This window comes from Cervus elaphus, chromosome 29 (assembly GCF_910594005.1).
Source record: "Cervus elaphus chromosome 29, mCerEla1.1, whole genome shotgun sequence".
Lineage (NCBI taxonomy): Eukaryota > Metazoa > Chordata > Mammalia > Artiodactyla > Cervidae > Cervus > Cervus elaphus.
The window spans coordinates 17,346,481-17,370,723 of NC_057843.1; the positions used below are offsets into that span (position 1 = coordinate 17,346,481).

Sequence of the window (24,243 nt, forward strand, 5' to 3'; positions counted from 1 at the left end):
ATTTTTACTTGGAAAAACTTAAAGAGTTATTAAAATGTTGCAGGAATAAGAATAATAATATAAGAAGTATATTTATATATGCTTTACCTAGATTTATCTGTTATTAATATTTTATCCCATTGCACATACTCTGTTTATATACTTGTGTATTTCCTTCTGAAACATTTAAGGCTGAGTAACATACATCATGGCATTTTACCTCTAAATACTACACTGCATTTTTCCTAAGAATAGTGATATTCTTTTTCTTATAACCACAATACATTGTTAACGTCAGTAAATTCAGCTTTAGTAAATTTAACATCAATAAAATAGTTTTGTTGAATCTGCCATCAGTGTTTCCATTTGTCTCTTGACTCAATAATATCCTTTATAATGGTCTTCCACTTTAGTTGAGGCCCTCACATCAGTTGTTACATTTAATTGTCACTGCTCTTCAGCTTCCTTTAACCTGGAATGTTTCCACAGCCTATCTTTGTTTTTTATAACATTGACTTTAACTTCCCTCCCCAGTTTTAATAGAATATTACTCATTCCCACTTTGGCTTTGTCTGATGATTCCTCATTATACAGGTTATACATTCTCAGCTGTAATTTTACATGAGTCATGTTCTGTCTGTTAAGGTCTTGTGTATACCTAAGGTCCTTTTAATGGTGATGTTACTTTATGTTTTTATTCAAGTCATTTTTTAAAAATTAGGTTTGTGTGTTTAGAAGAGAAATAAATGCCATTTAATTTTAAGAGCAAACAAACATTTTCTCTAAAGGAATATACTTAGAAATAAGGTTCCCAGTAGATAAAATCTAATTTGACATAAGGCCTGAGATGGCATATTTTAACTTTATTTTTGCAAAGCTTTTAATGTAGTGTATTGGCATTTAATCTTTCCCTAGACTGCCAGGGAGTCTTGTTGATATCCTCTTTGGGATCTGCTAGTCATTCTGGTGAAAGAATAAAATCAACATTAGACTAAAAGAAATTTAAAAAATTGAGATATCTCAATATTAAATCTCTAAGATGTCACAATTAACACCAGATTAAAATATTTTTATAATCTCTATTTGAGTTTGTACTTGTATTAGTAAAATTTCAGTACCAAAACAAAAGAGCCTAATGTGTTGGCTGGAAAGAAAATTGTAAACTTCTCAAGGAAATAATCACATCTTTATCCTTTAGTTATTTGAGGAATTTATTATTAAGTGAATATAAAGTTTTGTGAATAGGTAACTTTCCTAGATGTTTTTAGTTTGTTAGTCTTAGAGTGTGTATAAACATTCTCAGAAGGTGATAGACACATATTTTAAAGAAAATAGTCATTTTGAGTATTCATAATAGTTAATTTCTTGACTTTCTGAAAAGTATTTGTAACATCAGTATAAAGATGGTACAGTGCTGTCTAAGAAAAAGTATCAGTTGAGCTCTTTTGCAGAACATAGTGGATCAAGAACTTTTTAGTGGCATCTTAAACATAATCAATTTACTTTGATAACATGTATATTACAGATAAAATATGTATTTCCCACATACTGTAAACATCAAAGCATTTGAGGTATGAAATTAGATGACTGTAAAATGATTTGAATGCCAAAGTGCCCATTAAATTTAACAGTTGAACTTGAAAAATTACTGGATTCTTCTGTGAGTTAGGATTTCTCACATTAGCTACCCTGCAGAGTATTGGAAAGGAGAAAAAATTACCTTGATATTCTTCCCAGATTTGCTCTTTGATTTTACAAAGAGGTATACTACTTAAATTGTGGTAGTTTGTAGCTGCTGCTTCTGACACTTGTATACATGTTTCTGTCTCCAGAGTGTACTGAATTGTACCCTGGGACTGAGAAGGATTCATTGTGTCTTTTCAAGTGTATAACTTAATTCTAGGACCTTGAATATTGTTTAAAAAGTTGTTTTTATTTACTTTTCATTCCTCAGACAAGACAGCTGTGTAGATTCTACTTCATCCCTGAGAGAGAACAAGCAACCTGAAGGTTTGGAATCAAAACAAGGTATGGATCACATACTTGACTTTTTCTGAAACATTTGCCTGAAAATGATAAGCATTTTACCAATAATAACATAGTCTTCTAGTTTTCCCTCATTTTATAAGTAGGAAAAGAAAATAATTTATTTGGTCTGAGGTCAAGAGTAAGGAATACATCTTTTGTTTCATGACTCCTTCAGGTGTTGGAGTGGTTCTGCCTTAGTAACTTGTGGGTACAAATGCCACCAGCAAGGTATCATTTTGAAAAGTTTTAATTCAATGATCTGTTATATACTCTTAGCTGCAGGATACTGTGGATATGTTGACTGGGTAACTGTGGGTTTTATGTGAAGGAAAAAAGTTTTATAGGATTATTTTTTCTCTTTTTTTTTCTTGATGTTTTGTCGTTGTTTACTTTCTTCCTTATATATTGTTTTCTACAAATCAGGTAGCTTTTGTAACACTAGTAAAGTGGTATTTGTTACTTATTCAAGGCAGGTAGATCAGTAGGGCTAATCTATTAGATGTCTTTTTGTTTGTTTTTTCCTCATGCCTGGTAGGGAAAATTGAATATAAAAATAAATTTTTATTAGTTCCTCAAAGACTACCTCACATTTTTCCATTTTCCTGATAAAATTACTTCGGAGCCATGAGAGTCTGTTGTGGCCAAAAGGGTTATGTTGTTTATTTCATAGGCAGCTAATCTTTGATGGCTTGGAATAGTTTCTCTAAAACTTTGAGTCATAAGAATTTCCTTGGTAGAGAGATATAGGTCATCAGTTTATTCAGGCAGAATTTCTTCTTTTAAGCTGTGGCCTGTGTTACCAACACTTAATTAAGAAAGGGGGAAAAAAGTTGGTTAATTTTGTGATTCCTTCAGTTCGCATGTAGAGAGAACAAAATCTAAGTTTTCTTTTTTTTTTTTTTTCAAAATCTAAGTTTTCTATAATTCTAACTTATGTATTCTGGCGTGTATATATTTTTCTGGTGATTTTGAGAATTCCAGTGCTTTTCAGAAGTCCTGTTGTGTTAACTTCTTCAATAGCCAGACAAAATTATATCTTTGTATTCTTACTTCTTCTCAGTATATTCTTGCTTCTTTTTAGCCTCCCCACAGGCATAAGCTCAGATTCATAGTTTTATTTATGTTTGTCGTGTATAAATACATGCTAAGCACACATCATTTTCATATAATGTAGTCATAATCATTTAACTCTTGTATCCTGTGTGTGTTTTGACAACACTGATGTTGTTTCTGCCTTTGTTTCTGTTTTTGCATTTAATGAGCAGGTGGTGTAGAGACTGTTACTAGATTATCTGTGGAGAGAAAAATGCCATATAAGGGATGGAAAAGTTCAGAATGGGCAGGTTGATTCTTGTTCCCAGGGAGAAAGGAATGGAGACCCCATTGTACAAATTAGCTAGTGCCGCTGTCTAAGGGGAGGGGTTTTTCTGCTCCCTTGTTCCGGCACCTGGAGCTGTCTTCAGAATTCCCTTTCTGGTGCCAACAGCCTATTTTGCTGTGACTCTTTTTTTTTTTTTTTTTTTTTAAATGGTAACTTCAGTCATTTGAAAATTGGCAATGGAGGCAAAGAAGGAGAGAAAAATAACTCAGTAGCCAGATACCACAAAGCCCAGTTTTTAATGCTCAGGAGCCTTGATAGACACTCTCAGGTTCTCACCGCAGCATCAGAAGCGTCGGGAACACAGTCATCAGTAAGTGACAGCCAGCAGGGGTGAGGAAATGGGAGATCCAAGCCCTGCAGTGCCGTTGTGCAGTACTGTTCATGTGCATACTGTGACTGAATTTTAGACAAAGGCCTATGAAATGGTTAAAATTGTAAATTTTGTTGCATAATGGGATATATTATAAATTATTTAGAAGATTCAGTTACGTGGAACACCTTACAGATGAATGTTAGTAAAGCTGAAATCCGAACCAGAGAGTAAGTAACTTGCTGGGAGTTACCCAAGAAGTTCAGGTACCCCAGGAAACAGAAATGCTGGTAGGCTCAGTAAAGATTGCATTTCTTCTAAATGAACTAATATTGTCTATTTTTAATATGCAGATTTTCAAAATTGATTTATTGTTATCTCTAACTTCTATTTTTGCTCACAGTTGGCTAATAAAAACAGAACATAATTCTCCTTGTGAATGCATTGTCATTTTATTTAATGGCTTGACCATTTAAGAAAATTCATTGACGCTTACTTAGTATTAAAGTAACTGTTGAGTAGACCAAAATATAAAGCAGCATTGAATTTTCTCTTTGCTCTTTCAGGATAAAATAAATCTTAGTATTATGCCCTATTAATAGTATGTGATATTGGCAAGTTATTTAAATTATCTTTTCAGTTTTTTCAGCTTCTGAAATACTCAATATTGAGAAATAGTAACTATGAATTAGGTAAATTGAAATTGGCATTTCTTTGTCTAGTAGTGGTATTATTTATCTTGTTGATAGGAAATTCATTATGAAACTGGCTGTGCTGAAGATGAGTATCAGACTGTACACTAACTTCTGCCTTCACTGAGAAAACATTTAAATGTAAATATAATCCAGTTGATTGATACTGTAGTAAAATAGCATTAGGATTAGTGTTGTAAATCATTTTTAGCAAAAGGGTAGAAGAATGGTTTATATAAATTTTCTAAATTGGTCATTTGTGCTCCAGTTAAAAAAATGCAACTGCTGTTTGTCAAAGATTTATTTTTCAGTTTACATGCTTTACAGTTTCCTCTTTTGCCTTTTTTAAAATTGGGGGATAACTGCTTTGCGGTGTTGTGTTGGTGTCTGCCATATAACAGCATGAATCAGGCATAAGTATACATATATCCCCTCCCTCCTGAACCTCCCACCCGCCCCCCCAGGTGGTCGCAGAGCACCAGGTTGAGCTCCGTATGTCACGCGGCAACTTCCCACTAGCGCTCTGTTTCACGTACGGTAATGTGTGCGGTTCAGTGCTACCCTCTCTAATCATCCCATCCTCGCCTTTTCCTTCTGTGTCCACCAGTCTGTTCTCTGTCTGCCCCTCAAAGTTATTTAATACCTTGAAAATATTTTAAAAATGTAAAACAAATCTTTGCTAATATTGATGAACTCTCATATATTTATCTATGAATAGATAAATTTAAGACATTCAGTAATATTAAAGCAATTTAAATTGTTGCTTTAAAGTTTATAACGAGTATGTGTAATTTTGCAAATTATTCTCCTTTGTGACTGTAAGAATTAAGCTCTTATGTTTGTGTTCCTTCTTGGAAGTTGTTACGAGAATTTTTTTTTAACTCTACATGATTAAATAGCTAAGTTAAAATTGTATATTTAGGATGAAGAGAAGAGTTGAGATTTATAGTAGTTCCTTTAAAATATTTGAAAGGCTGTTATGTAGAAGACTGATTAGGTTTGTTCTAATAGAGAATAAAAGTAGGGCTAGGAGATAAGGTTATTATTAGATATGGTTGGTTCAATTTGTTTATGTCAAAGAGTCAGATGTATCAGAAAATGCATTCTGCTTTCTGATACATCCATATTGCTAAAGGTGTTTTCACACAAGTCACACAAATGGCCACTTGGTGGTGCTGCTGTAGAGAAGATTCAAGTAGTGTTTAAACATTTGGATGTTTGACCTTAATCTTGAAGTTCCTTTCTATCAGATTTTCCAAAGACCAGTGCCTAGTGCAGTGTTGGCACTTGTGAAGATGTTAATAACTGTTTTATTAAATTGTTTAATGGAAGAATAATGAGATATACAGTTTTTTCTCTCTCTCCATGTTTCTGTCAGAGAAAAAGATGCTTGACTTTTAGTCTTTTAAGCCGTTTGATGGTTTCCAAATACATTCATTTGAATACAGTTATAGGTAATATAACCACATGGTATATAAAATGATAAAAATTAATAAGACATTGCATTTTATTCTGCATCTTTTACATCAACTTTCTCATGTGAAAATTATTCTTATCTATTAGATAAAGACATGCAAACAAAAAAAAATGCACACAGACTTTTATTATGATTAGACTCAAGTCTTGTCACTTTTTTTTTAATTAATGTAGTTGCCTCACGCAATTATATTTTGGCCTTCTAATTCAGGAGTTAGTGAATGATAGCTTTAAGAATTTACCTTGTTGAGAGCTTCAAGAATTTGAAAAGTAGACTTTATAGGGAAAAATTGTTCACAGTGGTTAAACCATGTGATGAAATTTAGATACTTTCAGCCTTTCAGACTGCTGGTCAACAAAGTATAATTATACACACTCCCTGAGAATATAAAATGAAAATACTAGAAATTTTAAAGTGAAAAAATACATAAAAACTAATAAATTTAAATTTCTTCCTTTAAAAATTTTCAGTTAAATGTAGTAATTATAATAGTTCATATTAATTATGTATTAATTTATAAGTAAAAAATATATGTAGTGGGACAGGTACTTAAAAATGTTTTCACTGATAGGTTTATGTAAACAATGAAGTTGAGACATGACTCTTTCAGACTGTTATTAAGGATTGATGGTGACCATAAGTGTTCATTTATTACCTCTAAAAAATTAAATGTGATATGAGATTTTTCCATTGTTTAGCAAAGATACTACACAAAAAAACTGTATGAGACTATTTGAATCCTTAAGGTGAAAGTAAATAGAAAAACTCAGTTAATTTTTGTTCTTACTGCTTTTGTTGTTATTGTTCTGAGGTAATACTGCTCTAGGGGAAGCGAAGGTAGGTACAGAGGGGAACTAGAATAAAAAAGAATGAAGAAATGAATTTTCTCTTACAAAGGGGTTGATTTTTGCTGAAAAGAACTTCACAACCATGGAGGAATAAGTACAAGTTATAAAAAACTGCAAAGACAATGAGGAAAGTGTCATCAGAGACTTTTATTGCTCAGTAAAGAAAGAGAGAATGGAGATCATCAGTTAATTAAGTAGCATTTATAGGCCAGAAGGTTTCTGTGAAGAAATCCCTGGATTGGCAAATGAACTCTGCAGAGCCTCTACATTTGAAGCCCACAGTTGCAGGCAGGCATTTAGAGAGCTGAGGGAGGCTGAAAGGAAAGTGTTACAAGGCTGTTGTGGAGTTGAGAGCAGAAAGCATGTGTACACTTGTAGTGCTGGTTTGTTTTCAAAGTTGGCATCTAATTCCTTCCTGCTAGCCCTTGATTATCCCCTTGACTGGCTCTAACAAATAAGTATTCACAGAATGCGGCTTCTCAACACGAGTTAACTTCTTTAAAAGATTTTTGAAAAAACTTGTTCTGGGGAAATGATATCCAATTCAGCAATTGGTGAAGTAAAAAGAGATTGTGGTATAACCATCGGTGTGGCTTAAGAATTTACATCTCTTTTCTCGTTCCTTTGGGCTTTTTCACAAGTTATTACCAGCAGTGACACCAAACATGATCCTCCCTGCTTTTTAATTTGTCTCTTTGTGTGAGTACTAGTTAAATGAAAGGGTGAAAATTACATTTTATATGGCAAATTAGCCCATACTCTTCCTGTACCTTTTGAAGGCCCCCTGTTGAATTTAAATGTGAAACTTTTCTGTACTTCTTTTCTTTTTTTAAAGTAAACTGACAAGGTTTTTGTATGTGTAATGCTCTGTGTGTGTTTTATCGAGAATGAAATTGTGAAGACTTGGATTCAGTATTTTGAGAGAAGTGTTTGTTTCCATGTTTCTTTAAATTTTGCTCATTTTAAGCATTATATCTTGTGGTGCATTTGATAATATCCTAGACACACTGTAAGGAAGTGTGTCTCTCAGCTACTTTGGAGTTCACGTATGCCAAACCTCCTCAGATGTTTGAACCCCCTTTGGATCCTCTGTGCTTTTCGATCATTATGTTCTCATCCGGTTCACTGGAAAAAGTAACCCCTTATGTAGAAGCTCTCCTCCCAAAGGGAAGATAGTAAATACTAGGCTTGAAATCAGATTTTGTCAGCAGGTTCTGAACTTTTTATGTACCTAGCATCCATAGCCTATGATATAATTAGCAGTTTTGGTTGCTGTATCATATAGTTGATAAATAATAAGCTTGTAGTTAATTGATACATAATAAGCTTGTAGTTGTAATTTCAAAAATAACAACTTTATTTTTGAAAAATAATACTTAAAAAATTTTTTGAATGTCTTTAGATTTACAAAAAAATTGAGTAGAAACTACAGAGCTCCTTTTACCTACCAGTTCTTCCAGTTTCCCATATTATCTTACATTAGTGTGGTAAATTTGTTACAATTGGTGCAGCAATATTAATACATTATCACTAACTAAAGTCCATAGTTTACATTAGGGTCCATTCTTTGTGCTATACCTGCTATGAGTTTTGGTAACTTATGATAAGGTATCCACCATGATAGTATCATGTATGATAGTGTCATACAGTATAGTTTCACCTATTCATTCCTTTTTTCTCTCTCTCCCCTAGACTCTTGGCAACCACCCACCTTTTTACTGTCTCTGTAGTTTTGTCTTTTCTGTAATGTCATTCAGCTGAGCTCATATAATACATAGTTTTTGCAGATTGGCTTTTTTCACTTAGCAATACACATTTGAGGTTCTTCTGTGTCTTTTTATGATTTGATAACTTATTTCTTTTACTGTTGAGTAATCTTCCATTGTATGGATGTACTGCAGTTTGCTTATCCTTTCACCTACTGAAGGCCATCTTGCTTCCAGATTTGGCAATCGTGACTAACGCTGTCATAATCATTTGTATGCAGGTTTTTGTGTGGACATAAGTATTCAACTCTGGGCAAATGCCAAATTTAGTTTTGTAAGAAACAGCCCAACTGTCTTTCAAAGCTCTGTACCATTTCACGTTCCCATGAGTGAGAGTTCCTGATGTTTCACATCATTGTTAGCATCTGGTGCCTGCCAGTGTTTTGGATTTTGGCCTTTCTCATGGGTGTCTAGTTTTACTTTGCAGTACCCATTGTAATGGTCTGTGATGTTGAGCATCTTTTCACGTGCTTCTTTGCCATCTGTATCTCTTCTTTGGTAACTTGTCTCTTCAGATCTTTTGCTCATTCAAAAATGTGGTCCTTTGTTTTTTGATAGTTGACTTTTAAGGGTTCTTTATATATTTTGGATACCAGTTTTTATCAAATGTGTTTTGCAAATATTTTCTCACAGTCTTTGGCTTGTTTTTTATTCTCTGAATTTCTATCCACTTTTAATAAATACTTTTTGGGTCTTTGTCTCCCTCATATTATATTTATTTAGGTGGGGTTAAGGGACCTAGAAGATATGTTTCCCTGAACCAGCATTCTAATCTGTGAAGGTTTTGTGGTCATTCTGATTTTGTTAAGATCTGAGAGGTAGTACGAAAGGTTTAAATGCATAGATTTTCAAAATATACTTGGGTTTGAATTTTGGTTCTGCCACGTAAGTTTTATAAACTGGGGCAAGTTACTTAAATTCTCTGTTCCTCAGTTTCCTCATTTGTGAAATGGAGATAATAAATGAATGCCTGTTGTGCTACTTTGGCATAAGGATGAAATGGACTAATACTTGTGAAGTGCTTTAGAGAAATAAAATGTTTTGTACAAAGTAACTGCTCCATAAATATCAGCCACTGTTAAAATATTTCTACCATTATTATCATCTTTAATGTTTTCTGCTGCATTCCCTTAGTATCATCCTGGCTGTCTCTAATGGATAAAAGTGTCACTGTGTCAGATCATAGTCTGCCTTTATGTAACTTCTGTGCACTTGGTCCGTCTGTGTCCTTTGGGTTATGGACAGTGAATTCAATATCTCTCTGAATAGCATCTCTTCAAATTTTAAGGCTGATCCCTTCTTCCTACAAACAACTTGTTGTTTCGTGCTGGGAACCAGGGGTAGAAAGATAAATACAGTGTGGCTTGGCTTCATAAGAACTTAGCTAATCAAGGAAAACAGATGTGTAAATTAAATTTTCATATCTTTTTGTACCTGAACTTACATATTCCCCTTTCTTCCCATTAAAGTGCTTGAACTCTTTATGTTGCTGGAACCAGCCCCTCTATTTGTATAGTGGCCACATCCCTTCTGGGACTTGTAGTTGTTAACTGTCTTTTATCAGGGTCCTACTCTCTAGTGAATCCTTGCCAGCAGCTATTTCTTTGGCCATTGCAGAGTCCTCATCTTGACCTACCAGCCGTGTGTGACACCTTTGATTAGTTCTCGTTCCCTGACACTGTCTTTGTTCTTAGTCACCTTGGCCTTATACTCCCCTCTTTGACTTCTGAAGGCTGAGTGTCTTCGTACTTTTTTCTGCATTCCCAGCTAGTGATCTTACCTAGTTTTAGTACTGATATCTACTAATTTATTTCTTCAATTCAGAACTCTTCCCAACATTTGTACATCCAGCTTACTTAATCGATGTTGAATATGCATCGTAAAAATTAATATGTCCCAGAATAAATTCTAGATCCTTCCCTGACCCTCCACCCCTTGTTTGCTTGCAGAGCAGCAAACAAATAAAACACAAACGTTGAACTCATATTTTTTTGTGGTTGCACCACATGGCCTAAAGGATCTTCTTTCACCAACCAGGAATAGAACCCATGTCCCCTGCAGTGGAAGCTCAGAGTTCTTTTTTTTTTTTTTTTTAATAGCTCAGAGTTCTAAACCCTGGACCACTAGGAAAATCCTGAACTCATTCTTGAGTCCTTTTTTCTCCATCAGCAAAACTTGTCAGCTCTGCTTTCAGAATATTCAAAATCCAGCCAATCCAAACACCTCTTCTTAGCCATATTATTCTGCTGCTGATTCTTAGAGTATCCTGATCCCTCTGTTGCTGTCTATGCGTTTCTATAGTCTTTTTTTCTACACAGCAGTCTGCATGATTGTCTTTAACTGTAAGAATGGTCATGTCACTCTTCTTCACAAAGTCTTCCAAAATCTTTCCATCTCAGAACGAAATCTGAAGTCCTTCCTTCTTTCTGATGACTGGTACCGTATGGTATGATAGGGACAGTGCCACGTGATGTGACCTGTCACCTTCCCCCTAACTCCCTCTCTTCCTTCATCTTGGTTTTCCTCTCCAATAGAAAGCCCACTCTAAGCTCTCTTAAGTCAAGGACTTGCTTTTGCTATTCCATATACCTGTGTGCTCCTCCCCAAGAGAACCATGTGAGTCTCCACAGAGCATTTAGATCCCTGATCAGATGCTACCTGGTCTTTCTAAACTAATCAGCACTGCCATTGTCATAGTTCATAAGTCTCTCAATCTAGAGATTTACTGGGAATTAAAGGCAGGCGTCCTGTACTGCAGTCCTAGAGAAGTCACCTTTTGAAAGACAGAACTATGTTAGTGTATCATGTGTCTAGTTCACAGCATATCTCACAGTACGAATGGAAATCTGTCACCATGACTAGAAGTTTTAATATCTGTCTTGCAGTTTGTTCAGATCTGAGATTTATGCTTGTTCACACCAATGGTATGCTCTTATTTAGGTTAAACTGCTTGTTCTTTAAGATTGTTGTCTAGTTGCTAACTTGTGTCTGACTCTTATTGCGACCTCATGGACTAGCCCGCCAGGCTCCTCTGTCCATAAGATTTCCTAGGTAAGAATACTAGAGTGGGTTGCCATTTTCTTCTGCAGGGAATCTTGCTGACCCTGGGATCAAACCCGCATCTTCTGCATTGCAGGCAGATTATTTACCCTGTGCTACCAGGCTCTCTTTAAGCTCAGACATCTCCAGATTGGTGAGGCCTTTCTTAACCTATTTACGCTTACCTCACTTTTTTTCCTCAGTGCCCTTACTGTAGAATTGATTATCACCTCCTTGATACCACTACTGCCTATTTTATTTACTTCTGTTATAACACTGCCCAATAATTAGTAATAGTTTTTAATTCAGTAAACATTTATGGGTACCTAAATTTAGATACTGTAAAGTAGAGGATTATATCTTAGAATTCTTTCACTGATTGTCTATAGTGGATACTCATACTCTTTTGAATAAGTGGATGGATAGCTGGCTAAAAGAATTCCTTCTTTTCTACCCTGTCCAATGTGTACAAATTCTTAAAAAGAAGTTAAAAGTGAAATAGAATATTAGTTATATTTGTCCTTTAATATTCTACCACCTACCCCAAAAAGTGAGTTGCTTATAAGAATGTTTTTCTTTCTCGTCTTAACAAAACTGAGTTAAATTTTGGTTCATTTCCCTTAGCCTTTAGATTTGTTTATATTACTTGTATAGATTCATATTAGTCTTTTATATTAAGCATTGATCGTGTGCCCTTTATAAAATATGTGGTCCTCATAGAGGTTCTTCTTTTTTTTTCTTTTTTGTCCATTTTTTTTTAATTGGCTTACCTGTATTTTGGTTGTTTGTTTGTTTACCTGTATTTTTTAAAATTAATTATTTTATTGAAGGATAATTGCTTTACAGAATTTTCTTGTTTTCTGTCAAACCTCAACATGAATCAGCCATAGGTATACATGTATCCCCTCCCTTTTGAACCTCCCTCCCATCTCCCTCCCCATCCCACCCCTCTAGGTTGATACAGAGCGCCTGCTTGAGTTTCTTGAGCCATACAGCAAATTCCCGTTGGCTATCTATTTTACATATGGTAACATAAGTTTCCATGTTACTTTTTTCATACATCTCACCCTCTACTCCTCTCTTCCTATGTCTACAAGTCTACTCTCTATGTTTGTTTCTCCATTGCTGCCCTGTGAATAAATTCTTCAGTACCATTTTTCTAGATTCTGTATATATGCATTAGTATATGATATTTGTCTTCCTCTTTCTGACTTACTTCACTCTGTATAGTAGGTTCTAGGTTCATCCACCTCATTAGGACTGACTCAAATACATTCCTTTTAATGGCTGAGTAATATTCCATCGTGTATAGGTACCGCAACTTCTTTATCCATCCATCTGTCAATGGACATCTAGGTTGTTTCCATGTTCTAGCTATTGTAAATAGTGCTTCAGTGAATACTTGGATATATGTGTCTTTTTCAGTTTTGGTTTCCTCAGGGTATATGCCTAGGAGTGGGATTGATGGGTCATATATGGTTTTATTCCTCGTCTTTTGAGAAATCTCCATACCATCTTCCATAGTGGCTGTATCAATTTACATTCTCACCAACAGTGCAAGAGCGTTTCCTTTTCTCCACACCATCTCCAGCATTTATTGTTTGTAGACTTTTTGATGACGGCCATTCTGACTGGTGTGAGGTGATATCTCATTGTAGTGTTGATTTGCATTTCTTTAATAATGAGCAATATTGAGCATCTTTTCATGTGTTTGTTAGCCATCTGTATGTCTTCTTTGCAGAAATGTCTGTTTAGATCTTTTCCCCACTATTTGATTGGGTTGTTTGTTTTTCTAGTATTGAGTTGTATGAGCTACTTGTGTATTTTGGAAATTAATCCTTTGTCAGTTGTTTCATTTGCTATTATTTTCTCACGTTCTGAGGGTTGTCTTTTCATCTTGCTTATAGTTTCCTTTGCTGTGCAGAAGCTTTTAAGTTTAATCAGGTCCCAGTTGTTTACTTTTGTTTTTATTTCCATTACTCTAGAAGGTGGGTCCTAGAGGATCTTGCTTTGATTTATGTCATTGAGTATTCTACCTATGTTTTCCTCTAAGAGTTTTATAGTTTCTGGTCTTACATTTAGGTCTTTAATCCATTTCGAGTTTATCTTTGTGTATGCTGTTAGGAAGTATTCTAATTTCATTCTTTCACATGTAGTTGTCCAGTTTTCCCAGCACCACTTTTGAAGAGGCTGTCATTGCCCCACTGTATATTCTTGCCTCCTTTGTCAACAATAAGGTACCCATAGGTGCATGGGTTTATTTCTGGGCTTTCTGTCTTGTTCCATTGGTCTATATTTCTGTTTTTGTGCCAGTATCATATTCTCTTGATAACTATAGCTTTGCAGTATAATCTGAAATCAGGAAGGTTGATTCCTCCAGCTCCATTCTTCTTTCTCAAGACTGCTTTGGCTATTCAGGGTATTTTGTGTTTCCATATGAATTGTAAAATTTTTTGTTCTAGTTCTGTGAAAAATGTTGTTGGTAATTTGATAGAAATTGCATTGAATCTGTAGATTGTGTTTGGTAGTATAGTCATTTTCACAATATTGATTCTTCCTACTCAGGAACACAGACTATCTCTCCATCTGTTTGTGTCATCTTTGATTTCTTTCATTAGTGTCTTATAATATTCTGTGTACAGTTCTTTTGCCTCCTTAGGTAAGTATATTCCTAGATATTTAATTCTTTTAGTTGTAATGGTGAATGGGATTGATTCCTTAATTTCTTTCTGATATTTTCATTGTTAGTATATAGAAATGCAGGTGATTTCTGTGTATTGATTTTGTATTCTGTGACTTTGCTAAATTCACTGATTAGCTCTAGTAATTTTGTGATACTGTCTTTAGGGTTTTCTATGTATAGTATCTTGTCATCTGCAAACAGTGAGAGCTTTACTACTTCTTTTCTGATCTGGATTCCTTTTATTTCTTTTTCTTTTCTGATTGCTGTAGCTAGGACTTCCAAAACTATGTTGAATAATAATGGTGAAAGTGGACACCCTTGTCTTGTTCCTGATCTTAGGGGGAATGCTTCAGTTTTTCTCCATTGAGAATAATGTTTGCTGTAGGCTTATCACATACGGCCTTTGCTGTGTTGAGGTAGATTCCTCCTATGCCCATTTTTTGAAGAATTTTAATCATGAATGGGTGCTGAATTTTGTTAAAGGCTTTTTCTGCATCTATTGAGATGGTCATGTGGTTTTTATCTTTCAATTTGTTAATATGGTGTATCACATTGATTGATTTGCGTATATTGAAGAATCCTTGCATCCCTGGAATAAACCCAACTTGGTCATGGTGTATGAGCTTTTTGATATATTGCTGAATTCTGTTTGCTAAAATTTTGTTGAGGATTTTCACATCTATGTTCATCAGTGATATTGGCCTGTAGTTTTCTTTTTTTGTATTATCTCTCTCTGGTTTTGGTATCAGGGTGATGGTGGCCTTATAGAAAGAGTTTGGAAGTGTTCCTTCCTCTGCAGTTTTTGGAAAGAGTTTAAGAATGATAGGCATTAGCTCTTCTCTAAATGTTTGATAGAATTCACCTGTGAAGCCATCAGGTCCTGGGCTTTTGTTTTTTAGGAGATTTTTGATCACCGCTTCAATTTCAGTGCTTGTAATTGGGTTGTTCATAATTTCTATTTCCTCTTGTTTCAGTCTTAGAAGATTGAACTTTTCTAAGAATCTATCCATTTCTTTCAGGTTATCCATTTTATTGCCGTATAGTTGTTCATAATAGTCTCATATAATCCTTTGTATTTCTGCATTGTCTGTTGTAACCTCTCCTTTTTCATTTCTAATTTTGCTGAGTTGATTCTTCTCTCTTTTTCTTGATGAGTCTGGCTAAAGGTTTGTCAATTTTGTTTTCTTCTGAAAGAACCAGCTTTTAGTTTTACTAATCTTTATTATTGTTTCTTTCATTTCTTTTTCATTTATTTCTGCTCAGATCTTTATGATTTCTTTCCTTCTATTAATTTTGTTTTTTTGTTTTTCTGTTTCCAGTTGTTTTTAGGTGTAAAGTTAGGTTGTCTATTTGATGTTTTTTTTTGTTTCTTGAGGTAGAATTGTATTGCTATAAACTTCCCTCTTAGGACTGCATTTGCTACATCCCATAGGTTTTGAGTTGTCATGTTTTCACTGTCGTTTGTTTCTAGAAAATTTTTGATTTCCCTTTTGATTCCTTCAGTAACCTGTTGTTTATTTGGAAAGGTATTGTTTAATCTCCATGTGTTTGTGTTTCTTATGGCTTTTTTCTTGTAATTGATATCTAGTCTCATAGCATTGTGGTCGAAGAAGATGCTTGATAGGTTTTAAATTTTCTTAAATTTACTGAGGCTTGATTTGTGATCGAAGATATGGTCTATCCTGGAGAATGTTCCATGTGCACTTGAGAAGAAGGTGTATTCTTCTGCATTTGGATGGAATATCCTGAAGTTATGAATGAGATCCATCTCATCTAATGTATCATTTAAGACTTGTGTTTCCTTATTTTCTCTTTTGATGATCTGTCCATTGCTGTGAGTGGGGTATTAAAGTCTCCTACTATTGTGTTACTGTCAATTTCTCCTTTTTATACTACTGTGTTACTGTCAGTCTCTCCTTTTTCTCTCTGTTTTATGTATTGAGGTGCTCCTGTGTTGGGTGTATAGATATTTACAATTGTTATGTCTTCCTCTTGGATTGATCCCTTGATCATTATGTAGTGTTCTTCCTTATCTCTTGTAATCTTTATTTTAAGGTCTATTTTGTCTGATATGAGGACAAAAGCTGTCTATTTCGTCAGCTTTCTTTTGCTTCCCATTTGCGTGGAATGTATTTTTCCATCCTCTCACTTTCATTCTATATGTGTCTTTAGGTCTGAAGTTCATTTCTTGTAGATGGCATGTATATGGGTCTTGGTTTTGTATCCATTCAGCTAGTCTGTATCTTTTGGTTGGAGCATTTAATCCATTCACATTTAAAGTAATTATTGATATATATGTTCCTATTGCCATTTTCTTAATTGTTTGGGGTTGATTTTGTAGATCTTTTTCTTCTCTTGTATTTCTTGACTATTTAAGTTCCTTTAACATTTGTTGTAAAGCTGGTATGATGGTACTGAATTCTCTTAACTTTTGCTTGTCTGAAAAGCTTTATATTTCTCCATCAATTTTGAATGAGATCCTTGCTGGGTATAGTAATCTTGGTTGTAGATTTTTCTACTTTCAGTACTTTACATACATGCTGCCATTCCCTTCTGGCCTGCAGAGTTTCTGCTGAAAGATCAGCTGTTAAACATACGGGGTTTCCCTTGTATGTTACTTGTTGCTTCTCCCTTGCTGCTCTTAATATTCTTTCTTTGTGTTTAGTCTTTGTTAGTTTGATTAGTATGTGTTTTTCCTTGGGTTTATTCTATATGGGGCTCTTTGTGCCTCTTGGACCTGACCGACTATTTCCTTTTCCATGTTGGGGAAATTTTCAACTATAACCACTTCAGAAGTTTTCTCATACCCTTTCTTTTTCTCTTCTTCTGGGACCCCTAGAATTTGAATGTTGGTGCATTTGATATTGTCTTTAGATCTCTGAGACTATCCTCAGTTCTTCTCATTCATTTACTTTATTCTGCTCCTCAGAAGTTATTTCCACCATTTTATCTTCCAGCTCACTGATTCATTCTTCTGCTTCAGATATTCTGCTATTGATTCCTTTGAGTATTTTTAATTTCAGTAATTGTGTTGTTTGTCTTTGTATGTTTATTCTTTAATTCTTCTAGGACTTTGTTAATTGATTCTTGCATTTTCTCTATTTTGTTTTCAAGGTTTTTGATCATCTTTACTCTCATTATTCTGAATTCTTTTTCAGATAGTTTGAATTTCTGTGTTTCTAGTTTGTTCCTTCATTTGTGTAGTATTTCGCTGCCTTTTCATTATTTTTTTAACTTAATTGTGTTTGAGGTCTCCTTTTCCCAGACTTCAGTGTTGAATTCTTTCTTCCTTTTGGTTTCTATCCTGCTGTGGTTGGTCCAGTGGTTTGTGTAATCTTCATATAGGATGGGGTATGTGCTGAGTTTTTTGTTTGTTTGTTTGTTTTTCCTCTGATGGGCAAGGCTGAGTGAGGTGGTAATCCTGTCTGCTGATGATTGGGTTTGTATTTTTGTTTTGTTTGTTGTTTAGATGAGGTGTACTGCACAGGGTGCAGTAGGTGGTTGGGTGGTTGGGTCTTGTATTCAGGAGGTTTCCATTGTGTGAATTCTCACTATCTGATACTCTGGCAGCCCATTCCAGTATTCTTGCCCGGAGAATCCCAGGGATGGGGGAGCCTGGTGGGCTGCCGTCTATGGGCTCACGCAGAGTCGGACACGACTGAAGCGACTTAGCAGCAGCAGCAGGGTTAGTTCTCTGGTAATCTAGGGTCTTGGAGTCAGTGCTCTCACTCCAAAGACTCAGAGCATGATCTCTGGTCAGGAACGAAGATTGTACAAGTGGTTTGTTATGGCATTAAGTGAGATTAAAACAAATACCCAAAAACGAGAAACCAAAGATGAACCACAGACAAATGGCAGTTACAAAATCAGACAAATAATAATTAAAATAATGGAATATACACATATACATATATACCCATAAGCAAAGCCAAAACAGTCCAACAAAAATAAAGTACAGTAGATTGACCCGGTGAACAAAGGAAATAAAAAATTATATTTACCAGTTAAGAACGAAACTAACTAAAGCACAAACTGGAAAACAGAACTTAAGCAAGGTGCCAAGTGGAGAGTAAAGCAATGAAAACAGAACTAACAAATATGTTGAGAGGAAAGAAAAGAAAGAAAGAGTAGATAAGCAATGTTAAATAGAGGTAGATAAAGAAGATTTATGTATATTAGAGATTAACTGCAAGGGGAAAAGAACAATAGGAAAGGCAAACAATGGAAAAAATGTAGAAGAAATATAATAGCATTAAAAAGTTAAAAGTTAAAATTATAAAAAAGAGAAAAGAAGGAAAAAAAAGAAAAGAAAACGCCACAGAACTACAAAAGCCCAACCTAGAGGCAGAGGTTTATAACAACAATAAAAAGCTTGACTATATATATATATATATACACACACCCATTAGCAAAATCAGAACAGTCCAACAAAAATACAGTAGATTCACCTGGCAAACAAAGGAAACCAAAAATTATATATACCTGTTAAGAATAAAACTAACGTGTAGTCCTAAGATGGCTGAGGAATAGGATGGGGAAACCACTTTCTCCCCCACAAATTCATCAAAAGATCATTTGAATGCTGAGCAACTTCCACAAAACAGCTTCTGAATGCTGGCGGAGGATACAAGGCACCCAGAAAGGCAGCCCATTTCTCTTCAAAATGAGGTAGGACAAAATATAAAAGACTAAAGGAGAGACAAGAATTAGGGATGGAGACCTGTCCTTGGGAGGGAGTCGTGAAGGGGGAGAAGTTTCCAAACAGCAGGAAACCCTCTCACTGGCAGGTATGTGGAGAGTTTTGGAATCTCGGAGGGCAACATAACCGGGAGGAAAAAAAACACAAACCCACAGAATACGCGCCTAATCACAACTCCCAGCGGACAAGTAGCCTAGACGCTCACGTCCGCCACCAGCAAGCAGGGGCTGGACAGGGAGGCACGGGTTGCATGCTTAGGGTAAGGACTGGGCCTGAATGCCTAAGAACAACCTGAGGGAGCTAATGTGAGATAGCAACCCAAATTGTGGGATAGCCAGAGAGAGGAAAAAAAAACAAACTGAACTTTCCCGCGAGAAGCCGTAGCTAAGGCCCAGCCTGGCCCACTCACGGAACAAAGGATTGAGTGAATACCAAAGGAGTGCTAGCCTGCTGCAGACCAGCCTCTCGCCCTGCCGGAGGCAGAGAGGCAGGTGTGGGACAGCCAGAGCCGAAAGGCAGGGGGCAATCTCAGCCCCAGAGATGGGCTTCCACCAGCAAACTGTGAGAACAACAGCAATCTAAACAAAATGAAAAGGCAGAGAAATATTCAACAGGTAAAGGAACATGATAAATGCCCACCAAACCAAACCAAAGAGGAGGACATAGGGAGTCTACCTGGAAAAGAATTCAGAATAATGATAGTAAGAATGATCTAAAATCTTGAAAACAAAATGGAGTTACAGATAGACTAGAGACAAGGATTGAAAGGATGCAAGAAATGTTTACCAAGGACCTAGAAGAAATAAAAAAAGAGTCAATCAATAATGAATAATGCAATACCTGAGATCAAAAGCACTCTAAAGGGAACCAACAGTAGAATAACTGAGGCACAAGACAGGATAAGTGAGGTGGAAGATAGAAGAGACAAGGATTGGAAGGAAATGAAGCAGAGAGGAAAAAATAACTAAACGAGAACAACCTCAGAGACCTCTGGGACAATGTTAAACACCCCAAAATTCAAATCATAGTCCCAGAAAAAGACAAAAAGAAAGGGCATGAGAAAATACTTGAGGATATAATAGTTGAAAACTTCCCTAAAATGGGGAAGGAAATAGCCACCCAAGTCCAAGAAACCCAGAGAGTCCCAAACAGGATAAACCCAAGGCGAAACACCCCAAGATACATATTAATCAAATTAATGAAGGTCAAACACAAAGAGAAAATATTAAAAGCAGCAATGTTCATTGCAGCACTGTTTACAATAGCTAGTACATGGAAGCATAGTAGATGTCGATGGGCAGACAAATGGATAAGAAAGCTGTGGTACATATACACAGTGGAATATTACTCAGCTATTAAAAAGAATGCATTTGAATCAGTTCTAATGAGGTGGATGAAACTGGAGCCTATTAGGAGTGAGGTAAGTCAGAAAGAAAAATACACCAGTACAGTATATTGACGCATATATATGGAATTTAGAAAGGTGGTAACGATGAGCCTATATGCAAGACAGCAAAAGAGACACAGACATAAGGATCAGCCTTTTGGACTGTGTGGGAGAAGGTGAGGGTGGGATGATTTGAGAGAACAGCATTGAAACATGTATATTACCATATGTGAAATAGATCGCCAGTCCAGGTTCGATGCATGAGACAGGGTGCTCAGGATGGGGGACACATGTACACCCATGGCTGATTCATGTCAATGTATGGTAAAAACCACTACAATATTGTAAAGTAATTAGCCTCCAATTAAAATAAAAAAACAAAACAGAACAAAACTAAAACACAAACTGGAAAATAAAACTAAAGCAAGGTGCTAATTGGAGAACAGAGCAATGAAAATAAAAGAAATATGTTATGAGGAAAGAATAGATATGCAGAGTTAAATAGAGACAGATAAAGATTTATATACATTAAAGATTAACTGCAAGGTAAAAAGCAGTAGGAAAAGCAAACAAAGGAATAAATGTAGAAAAAATAGTAGGTTTAAAGAAGTAAAATTAAAAAACAGAGAAGAGACAAAAAAAAAAAAAAAGAAAACTCCACAGAACTGCAAAAGCATAGAGGAAGAGGTTTATTACAACTATAAAAAATGTGAGGAAAAAAAAAGATCAAAGGCATAATTAGATTTCATTGTACCAATAAAATCAATAACTACAATAGAGAGGAAAAAATAAAAGGAAAAAAAATTCCAGAAGAATCTACAGAACAAGTTGAAACATAAGAATAATAAATGTTTTTCTTGAGTCACTGCTGTCAGAGTCTTTTCCCTTACTGGGAGGCCTAGCCCACCTCACCTCCCTAGGATGCTCTCCAACACTATGCTATCTCTGGACCTGCTGTGGGAGCAGCTTAGATTCTAATCTGGTCCTCCTCCTCTGTGTTCTTGCCTCCAATGTCCACAGCTATGAGAACTAGCACGTTTTCTTTTGTGGGAGCTCTCAGTGTCCTTTAATATATTCCATAGACAGAGGGTCTGCCTAGTTGATTGTGTGCATTTAATCTGCAGCTTGTACAGCTGGTGGGAAGGCTTTGGGTCTTCTTCCTTAGACACCCTGCCCCTGGGTTTCAATTGTGGTTTTATTTCCACCTCTGCATGTGGGTCATCCACTGGGGTTTGCTCCTGAGGCTGCCCTGGAGGACTTGGGTTTGCTCCTGTGAGGGCCAGGGGTGGAGGTGGTGCAGCTGTTTGGGTCACATGGGTTCTGGCAGCAGCAGGTACTCAGGGGAGTTATTGGCTCGGGCAGCAGGAAATATAGTGCTCTTCAAGGGTATGGCAGCCAGTATTGGCCAATATGCTGCAGTATTCTTATCTGGAGAACCCCCCTGACAGAGAAGCCTGGCAGGCCACAGTCGACAGGGTCGCAAAGTGTTGGACATCACCAAAGCGACCCTGTGCACATAGATGCAAGACTTTTTTGCCTGTGGCAGCTCTGCCCCAATGAGAGTTGAGTGTGAAGGTGGCGCAGCGGCTTGGCTTGCGGGGACCCTGGCAGCGCCAAGTGTGCGGGGACATTGACTGCCTCCTGCGCAGGAGTTACGGCCCCATCAGAGTCTTCTTTCAAGCCTTTTGTAGCTGGCCATCAGAAGGCCTCTTTGGCCAGTCTTTCTCCATTGCTCCACCCGTGCAGGCACTTAGAGGACTCCCTTGCCCGGAGTCCTTCTCTATTGTTTGGTGTGTCAGGCACATAGAGGGACCCCCCCTGGCTGAGGTCCTGCCCTGTAGATCCGCGCATCGGGCACTTAAAGGGGCACCCTCGGTGGGGTCCTACTCTGCAGTTCAGTGCCTCAGGTGTTCCAAGGGCCAGCCTTTCTCTCCTTCAGCTGCAGATGCTGTGGGGAGGGAGAACTTGTGGTGCTGGCTCCACCCCCTACGCGTGACTCAGCAGTATCGCCTTGCTTCCATGGCCGCCTGGCGTTCCTCCACTGGCATTTCCCACCACAATCTCCTCCCTCACATCCCTTCTATCTGTCTGTCCACAGTCAAGAGCAGCCCTCGCCCTGAGGTTGCTCCACAATCTCTAAACTCCAGCTCCCAGCTGCTGCCCCTTCCAGGGAACCTGCATCCCTGTCCGGGGTATGTATGGCTGCGGCAAGGACTGTCTGATTCTCATTCCGTTTAAGCTGCCACAGATCAGCTGTTTCACTCTCAGCCTTAAATGTTTCTCCTCTGACTCAGACAATTGCCCTGATGTGGGGAGCAGACCCCTGCTTCAGTTCCCCCACCTGCGGAGGGCAAGTCCAGTCCTACTAACACTCCTGTTTTCCCCCTAGTTCCTTTGTCCTACTGAGTTTTGTGTGGTTCTATATATTCTTTTCCGCTGGTCAGGTCCTCCTGTCTGTTCTCTGCTGGTGTTCTGCATGCACGTCTGTGTCTGAAGGTGTGTTCCTGATGTATCCATGGAGAGAGATGTGCTCTGTGTCCACCTACTCCTCCTCCATCTTGTTCCCCTTAAAAATTTTTAAATGTGGGCTGGAATCCATATTTTAGAGTTCCTTCTCTGCAGAAACCTCAGCTCTACTTTCCCCTGCTTTTCTGAGCTTCCTCCAGGAAACTTTTTCAGGCAATGGGAAGAGTGGGAATTGAGGTTCTTCTGCAGCTTGTATTTCTTTGGATAATTCCACATTTGGATAATTAATGTTTGGATAAAGTTTATTTTTTAGCATCTTTTTACACTCTTTAACTATCCTTACCCATGAGATTATACCTTTTCTCCAACCATTCTGAAAACATTCAGGGCACTTTTTACTACATTATCCACCTTCAGTACCAGAGTTATTTTTCCAAAGACTCTAACTACTTACTTTATGGAAAGAATAAGGGTGAAACTGACAGGTTTGTTATTTTTCATGCTTCTTTAATGAAAGTGTTTTTAGTTTTAGGGTAGGATTTCTATTTCTTTTTTTTATGAAATACACTACCACTATTTTTGCCATACTGATAATGATTGGCTGCTTTCTACATGACTATATATAATAGATACCTTTACATTATCTACAATTAGAATCAATATTTTGCTTAGTTGTGTCCGACTCTCTGAGACCCCGTGGACTATACAGTCCTTGGAATTCTCCAGGCCAGAACACTAGCTGTTCCCTTCTCCAGGGGATCTTCCCAGCCCAGGGATTGAATCCAGGTCTCCCAGCATTGCAGGCAGATTCTTTACCAGATGAGCCATAGGGAAGCACATATAAAAGATAACTTCACATTATCTAAAATTAGAATCAAGTTTTTAGTATCTCTTTCTAAACTTTAACAAACTAAACAATTTTTTTTTTAATTTTTTATTAGTTGGAGGCTAATTACTTCACAACATTTCAGTGGGTTTTGTCATACATTGATATGAATCAGCCATAGATTTACACGTATTCCCCATCCTGATTCCCCCTCCCACCTCCCTCTCCACCCGATTCCTCTGGGTCTTCCCAGTGCACCAGGCCCGAGCACTTGTCTCATGCATCCCACCTGGGCTGGGGATCTGTTTCACCATAGATAGTATACATGCTGTTCTTTTGAAATATCCCACCCTCACATTCTCCCACAGAGTTCAATAGTCTGTTCTGTATTTCTGTGTCTCTTTTTCTGTTTTGCATATAGGGTTATCGTTACCATCTTTCTAAATTCCATATATATGCTTTAGTATGCTGTAATGTTCTTTATCTTTCTGGCTTACTTCGCTCTGTATAAGGGGCTCCAGTTTCATCCATCTCATTAGGACTGGTTCAAATGAATTCTTTTTAATGGCTGAGTAATATTCCATGGTGTATATGTACCACAGCTTCCTTATCCATTCATCTGCTGATGGGCATCTAGGTTGCTTCCATGTCCTGGCTATTAT

The 24,243-nt window shown here is 36.8% G+C and overlaps 1 protein-coding gene across 1 annotated transcript in view; it reads left to right on the forward strand.

Annotated features, from left to right (window-relative positions):
• The window catches only part of CAAP1 (caspase activity and apoptosis inhibitor 1), a 62,707-nt gene that overhangs the window by 24,234 nt on the left and 14,230 nt on the right, over window positions 1-24,243 (forward strand). Inside the window, exon 5 of the mRNA XM_043891198.1 lies at window positions 1,934-2,007. Within this exon, the coding sequence (XP_043747133.1) occupies window positions 1,934-2,007 (74 nt within the window). The remainder of the gene's footprint in view (window positions 1-1,933; window positions 2,008-24,243) is intronic.